Source organism: Salarias fasciatus, unplaced genomic scaffold (genome assembly GCF_902148845.1).
Source record: "Salarias fasciatus unplaced genomic scaffold, fSalaFa1.1, whole genome shotgun sequence".
Taxonomy (NCBI): Eukaryota; Metazoa; Chordata; class Actinopteri; order Blenniiformes; family Blenniidae; genus Salarias; species Salarias fasciatus.
In genome coordinates this window covers 2252005-2259353 of record NW_021941373.1, presented here as the reverse complement: position 1 = coordinate 2259353, position 7349 = coordinate 2252005, and the positions used below count along the sequence as shown (strand labels likewise).

Sequence of the window (7349 nt, the reverse complement as noted above, 5' to 3'; positions counted from 1 at the left end):
AGCCTCACCAATGTGATCAGGTCTTGTCACAGGTCTGCACCCCGCGGGTGGATCTTTCTGACTCTCCTTTGCCTAATTCTGATCTCATCTTGTATGTGGATGGCTCCTCCTCTCGCGATGTGACCGGAAGAAACCGGGTGGGTTTTGCTGTTTGCTCCGATCACGACACCCTGGTGTCCGGCTCCCTTCCGGCTCACTTCTCGGCTCAGACTGCGGAGCTAGTGGCCCTCACTGAGGCCTGTAAGCTCTCCAGGGGGAAAACTGTCACCATTTACACGGACTCTCGCTACGCCTTTGGCGTGGTGCACGACTTTGGTGTCCTGTGGAAGCACAGGAATTTTCTGACGTCTGGTGGTAAACCGATCCTGAATGCATCTCAAGTTTCTGATCTGTTGGATGCTATTTTGTTACCCTCTGCTGTTGCTGTTGTGAAATGCTCTGCACACACAGGCTCTGCGGATTCAGTCTCCAGGGGGAACGCTGCTGCTGATGCAGCTGCCAGGCGGGCGGCGAGTGCACCTCCGGCTCCTCAGCTGACTGTTGCTGACTCCGAGGCCCCCTCAGCTTCTCTTGCTGAGGTTCAATCGCTGGCTACGCCTGATGATCGCCGGCTTTGGTCCTCAAGCGGGTGCAGGTTCGCTGACGGGGTGTGGGTGTCTTCGGATGGACGTCCCTGTCTCCCTCGCCGCCTCTTCCCTCATTTTGCTAAGCTTGCTCATGGTGTTGATCATGTCTCCAAGGGGGGAATGGTACAACAGGTCACATCTTTGTGGTTTACCAGGGGATTCTCGGTTGTGGCGGAGCGGCACTGTAAGACATGTTTGGTGTGTGCAGCTCACAATGTCGGCCATGTCCGGCCTGTGGGGAGCGCTGCTCACCCGCCGTCTGAGTTCCCTTTTGACCACCTGATGATGGACTTTGTGGAACTGACTCCTGCAGAGGGTAAGAAATACTGCCTGGTGGTTGTTGACATGTTTTCCAAGTGGGTGGAGGCTTTTCCCACCAAACATGCGGACAGCGGAGCGGTAGCCAAAGCACTCCTGACTGAAATCATTCCGAGGTGGGGCATTCCCACCAGAATCACGAGTGATAACGGAACCCATTTTGTAAATAAGGCGCTGACGGAGGTCAGCAATAGATTGGGGTTCCAGTTACGCACACACTGCTCTTATCATCCACAGTCTGGAGGAGCAGTGGAAAGAGAAAATGGCACTTTGAAGGCCAAGCTGGCTAAATGTTGTGAGGACACGGGCCTTTCGTGGCCTAAAGCTCTTCCTCTTGTGCTGATGGCCATGCGCATGCGTCCGAGAGCCAGAACAGGTCTCAGTCCATTTGAGACACTGTTCGCGCGCCCGCCTCAGACAGGCTTGGAGCCTCCGCGCTGGCAAACCTTGTCTACTGATATGTGTGACAGCAGCATGGTGTCTTATTGTGCCGATCTCTCCAAGACTCTGTTTCAGATCAGGCAGACCGTGAAGGAGGCTCTTCCGCGCCCGGCTGAAGGCCCTCTACACCGACTGAACCCAGGGGACTGGATCCTGGTGAAGGACTTCCGCAGGAAGCACTGGAAAGCCAGACGGTGGCTCGGTCCGTTCCAAGTCCTGCTGGTGACTCACACTGCCGTGAAGGTAGCAGAGCGAGCTACCTGGATCCACGCGAGTCACTGTAAGCTCCTTACGGTGCCACCGCCGGCTCCGACAGCTGATCTCCCAGCCACAGGGCAGAATAATCCCTGAGATCAGCTCCCGTGTGAGGTAGTCCACCCTCCACGAGGCAACGATGGAGATGTTCCTGGTCCTGATGATGCTGCTGCCAGTGCTAGCAGTGATGGCTCCTCCGCTCCACCGTGGGCACGTGGTGGAGGACCTCGCCGGGCCCCAGGACAACCTGTGGTGGAGAGCTGCCCGCGCGGTAGCTCGGGGACTGCATAATTCTAGTTGTATTGTGTGTGCTTTTATGCCTCATGCTACCCCTGCTAACACTCTGCTGATCCCACATCCCGTCTCCCTCTCAGACTCTCTATACACCTTTATCCGCTACCGCAAAAATCAAACCCTGCTTACACTGCGATACCCGAACGCAACTGTTCCCCCGTTGACCCCTTTCCGAGAGCCCATGCATTTTTCTAATATTACTAATTTCACGTGTGCACACACAGGTACTATTTACGAGCTCAGGGGCCTACGTTCTCCATTTGGCCCACCTCCCTTGTGCGTGCGGCAACCTGCTCGGACCCGTTCCCATTTGGGTGACACTGTTGGCTGTGCGCTCACTCTCAATGTGTCCTGTTCTGTGGATCATCAGCCATGTCCTAATGCTACCTCTCCCCATGCGTCGACCTGGTGGAGTGGTTCACCGCTCTGGTCTGTGATCTACTTGAACTACTCTGTTTTTACTAACATGTATTCGTTGTTTCTCCAGTGGGATGCTAAAACTGTTCTGAAAGGGGACATCGTATCCTTCCCCAGCAGGGCGGGCTATGGGTGTCCCACGGACATGGTGTGGGTTTGTGGCCATAGATCCTACATTTATCTGCCGAGAGACTGGTCTGGTACCTGCTATTTGGCCCATTTGATTCCTGCTGTGACTGTGCATTCCTCTGCTGCTGATATCCCAGGTGTCCGTCGTCTCCGGAAGCGGGCTGTTGCAGTTCCGGAGGACAAGAGACGCATAGGGTGGGGGCAGGCGTTCTGGGGGGGGTTTTTCCCTTGGCATGGCACCGTTCGTAACCAGCATGAGATTAACTCGCTTGCATGGGAGTTGGAGAACCTCACCGGTCTCGTCACTGACGGTTTTGATCTCCTCACAGATGAGCAGAAGGCCGAGCGTGTCATGGGCCTGCAGAACAGGGTGGCCCTGGACCTCCTTCTCGCTGAGAAGGGAGGGGTCTGTGCTCTCATAGGTGATCACTGCTGCACCTGGGTTCCTGATGTCTCTGATAACATGACTAATATCCATGCTCAGCTGTCCTCTCTCCTGGCTGAACTACATGCTCAGGAGAAGGGTGTCCCCTCGTCTGGATGGGACTTCTGGGGCTGGCTGGCTGGGGCCGGCTGGCGGGCTTGGCTTACTAAGGTTGCTGGCATGCTAGCTGTTTTCCTATTGATTCTGGGGGTTTTCTCCTGCTGCATTATTCCCCTGGTCCGTTGTCTGGTTGCTCGCATGTTCACAGCTACTTTGGCTCATTATACTTTGCTTCATTCCACTGAGCTGTCTGCATCCTCGTTCGCTCACCTTTCTGATGATTCTGATGTTGATGATGCTGATGATTTGGGGTTGATTGACTGATGTGGGGGGGCCTGTTGAAGTTGATTAAACCGTGGTTGATTTAATCAAAAGGGGGGAATGTGATGGAAATTTCTCATGTATGCATGCTGTTTCTCACTTGTAGTGCTCACAGAGGTATTTTTTGTAAACAACCGTAGCTCAAGCATCTTAAAGTTCCATTCAGAGGGATCCAGATTCTGTGAAGGATTTAAACATTTTTTTTTCGTGCGAAAGTAACACAGGAGTGATTTTGCCTGGTAATTAAAGAATATTATAGCTTAGTGGCTTTATTGAAGGAGTTACTAGTAACTATAACTACTTTTAAAAAGTAACCCTCCCAGCACTGATGAAGAGTGGACTGTTGGTCCAGACTGCATTTGAACTGACTGTTCTTCCTCGTGGCCACCAGGGGGCGCAGCAAACCAAAGCAGCCCAGCAGTGAATGTATGAAGAGCAGCTGCTTCCAGCTGATCAGCTCCTGGACAGTTCACAGGTATGGAGCACAGCTCCTCCTTCAGGGACTGCTTCCTGGACGCTTGTCCACACTGACCACAGCAACAACCGCTGCTGGGAGCAACTGAGGCTGAGCACAGAGCTCAGCAGGTAATCACATTACTCAGAGGATTCTGTGTTTGTGGAGAGTGAGAGTTGTCAGAACACTGAGTGGATGACACACTGTGTTTGTCCTTGTCTTTATTTCTGTTTACTGGTCTAAAACTAATGTAAACTACTCCGATACATAACTTTGTCTTCACTGTTTCAGTAGTTAGAGGAAGTTACCGACTACATTTTATACAGGTAACTTGTAACTGTACCGGATTACATTTTTAACATAACCCTCCAAACCCTGCTGAACACAGAACAGAACGTCAACCAGGGGAAACAGTAGAACCTCAGATGAATCAGGAAAAGCTCAGTGGAAAAATAGAACCTCAGAGGAAACAGCAGAAGCTCGAAGTAAACATTCAAAACACAAAGGAAAGAGTAGAAACTCGCACAAGACGATAGAAACTCAGGAAACAGTAGAAACTCAGCTCAGCTCCAGCAGTTGAGGTATTTTCATCCTCAGATCTTTGTGGATTTGAGGTTTTTTTTTTTTTTCTGACAACATGATTTTGTTGGAGACCAATCAGCTGATCTCTGGTTTGAGGAACAAACTGAAGCAGCAGAGAAGCAGCAGGAAATTAGTCTGCTGTTAAACCAGGAAGGAAAGATTAATTTTTTGAAGTCAGCAAAACATACCTGAGCAGGTGAGTTTCAGGGTGTCAGAGGAGCTCCATGATACCACACAGCTCCACAGGTCAGATCCAGATTGAACACAGTCTGAGTTGATTCTCCACATAGATTGATATGACACACCAGTTGTTTGTACAGAAACAGCAGAGCCACAGTTCAGATGTTCACAGATGAGAGCTGCTGTCTTCAGGGTGAAGCCACCGTCCCTCACAGGTCTCTGTTCACCAAGAACTTTCAGCTCCAGACTTCCTGCACAGCGACTGGCTCCTCCCACCAACCTGAACTCATCATCCCCTGAACCCAGAGCAGAGAGAGAAGAGAGAGAGGATGGAGTGAGAGTGAAGAGAAGAGCAGTGGAAGCTGCAGCTCCTCTTCTACCTGAGCAGGTGAGTCCAGCAGCTTTACCAGGTGAGCAGCTGCTTCTAGCTGAGCCTGAGCTTCTACAGTCCAGCAGAGCAGACTCGTGGCCTCCACACTGGAACTCTGGGCTCCACCTGGGAGTCTGCACGTCTCCATAGAGCGCCCCCTGCAGGACCGAAGGAGCCCCGCAGCCCAGCTCCCGACACACCACCTGTGCATCCTGCAGGTCCAGGTCTGCTTCACACACTGAGGACCAGGTCTGGTCAGACGGGTTAGTCTTCACCTGCAGTCTGCCTGAACAGAGACTGGATCCATTCAGCAGCCGCACCCCGTCTGAACACCAGGGTTGGGGAGGAACGCAGTACATGTGACACAGTTACAAAAATAGGATACAAAAGTAGTGTAACTAATTCTTTACTGTACATAAAACATTTGTAATCTCATTACAGGTATATCTGATAAAAACATGGGTTAGTGAGTGGGATTACATTTGAAAATAAGACTAAGTATTCCAGACATGTGAGCTGTCCAGACTTTACAGCACAAACCATGACACTACCACAGATATATATGAAGAGAGGCCATTGACATAGAGTAGACGCCATAGATATATTAAGAGTAGAGGCCATAGATATATTAAGAGTAGAGGCCATAGGTATATAAAGCGTAGAGGCCATAGGTATACAAAGCGTAGAGGTCATAGATATATAAAGAGTAGAGGCCATAGATATATAAAGAGTAGAGGCCATAGATATACAAAGAGAAGACACCATAGATATATAGCGAGCCGTGATGGGAGTAACTGTTATTTTGCCTCCAGTGGTTTGGTTCATTTCTTCAAACAGAAATGACCTTTTCAAAACTCTAAGATCATTTTGCAAAACAGTCTGACAGTTCAGCACAACACCAGATTAATGTAGCATTTCCTGTTTGTCACTTTTTCGGTCAAGTGTTCATTTTAGGGCTGTCGCGGTAAACCGGTATTGACGATAATCGTGGTATTAAAAAAATGAAATTTCAATATCGTGTTCAAAATGCGGACATGATAATATCGTAAAGAGGATCTAGTGCCACTTGAAACGAGTTGAAGTGTATTTTCAAAATCCGCTCCTGTTCTTTCGCCCTGCTTCGTCTCCCGACTGCAGCACTCCAATCTCTCCCCCTCCCCCTCACATATAAACACAGCAGAGCAGCGGTAGCAGCACGGCTCCTAGCTAGCTAGCTCCCAGTTAGCGAGCGTCACGAGTGAACTAAACATTGTCGGCGGTGGCCGACAACGACAGCGAGACGCTCTATCCTAACCCGAAAAAAGTGTGTTTAGCAACTTTTTTAGCAACACTGACTGCACGTTGACGCAAGCCGAGTAGTAGTGGGGCCCCATTAGGTAGATTCCAGACGTGTCATTGTAATGTGTCCGGGGGGGTGTTTCAAGTTGTGTCGCTGATATCCGCCGTCTTCTCCGCCGGCCCCCTTCCAGCAACTAACCGGTGAGTACTCGGAAAAGGGCCCCATGCGAGGGATTTTCGACACGTTGTCGTTGCAGCGTCTAGTGTAGCGCCTTAAATCTGTCATTGAAATTGACTGATGTCAGCCGTTCCTCGTGGCCCCCTTCAGCTCGGGGCCCTAGCCAGTAGCGGCGCCTCTGGCTGGAGAGAAGCCGCTGCTGCTCATTCCGCCTCGGATTTAAACAAACAAACAAAAATTCTCGGCAGTGTGGTGGTGGGACAGGATTTCACCCCAACAGGGTCCGTGGGTTTTCATAACCCACCAACCCTACGTCAGGGCTTAAAGAGTTCCGTTGCCACGACGGAATTCCGTCAGTTGAAAAAATTGAGAAAAAAAAAATACGTATCATGAGCGCATATTGACTAGGTGCCGCTTTTTCTGGTTTGCGTGCTTTGGCAATGAAGCCGTTTTATTCATTTGGTCAAAAATGTCATATGCGCAAGGTTACAGGCTTTGTTGTTGTCGCACCTCGTCACAGTAAATCTATCCTGATAGCGAGAGTACATGGGGACTTTTATTTTGTAAGTGATGCGGGAAGTACATGTACATATTAATAGCCCCGAATTCACAGCAGAAGAAGAGTTTTTCTGCTGTAATTGTATTTATCATCATTTATCATTTATCATTGCGGTTTTGAAGACATTACCTGGTTTACACAATCTACAAGAACAATGCAGCGTTAAAAGCACACGGGACATCAGGAGGCTAAAGCCAGGTTTACACTTGCACGACTTTTTGCCACGATGTTGTCGTGGCAAGGCGTGCCAATCTGGAGTTAACTCGTTGTCACGGCCCCAATTCATGTCGTCCCTGACGTCGCCGGTCCCAAGCCAAGTCGGCCCCCGATCAACTCGACCCCAGCCCGCGATCATCTCGGACCCGACTCCCGATCACCTCGCCCCCGACCAACTCGGTCCCAAGTAATTGGGAAAAAAAAAAAAATCCAGTAAATTTGTCTGGTGCGCCGCCGCTGTGGAACC

General features: G+C 50.3%; 1 protein-coding gene across 1 annotated transcript; it reads left to right on the top strand.

Moving 5' to 3' along the window:
• Positions 1-227: 227 nt before the first annotated feature.
• Positions 228-4156, top strand: LOC115384901 (uncharacterized). Its single transcript, XM_030087074.1, has 3 exons — positions 228-942; positions 1449-3004; positions 4128-4156. Exons 2-3 carry the CDS (start codon positions 1780-1782, stop codon positions 4154-4156), a joined length of 1254 nt encoding a protein of 417 aa, XP_029942934.1. The 5' UTR covers positions 228-942; positions 1449-1779.
• Positions 4157-7349: the final 3193 nt, after the last annotated feature.

Excerpts from the sequence above, each read along its gene's own strand:
- LOC115384901 (XM_030087074.1), top strand. The coding sequence starts at position 1,780 with ATGGAGATGTTCCTGGTCCTGATGATGCTGCTGCCAGTGCTAGCAGTG. Across the intron at positions 3,005-4,127 it reads ACTACATGCTCAGGAGAAGG|AACAGAACGTCAACCAGGGG; the intron begins GTGTCCCCTCGT and ends TGCTGAACACAG.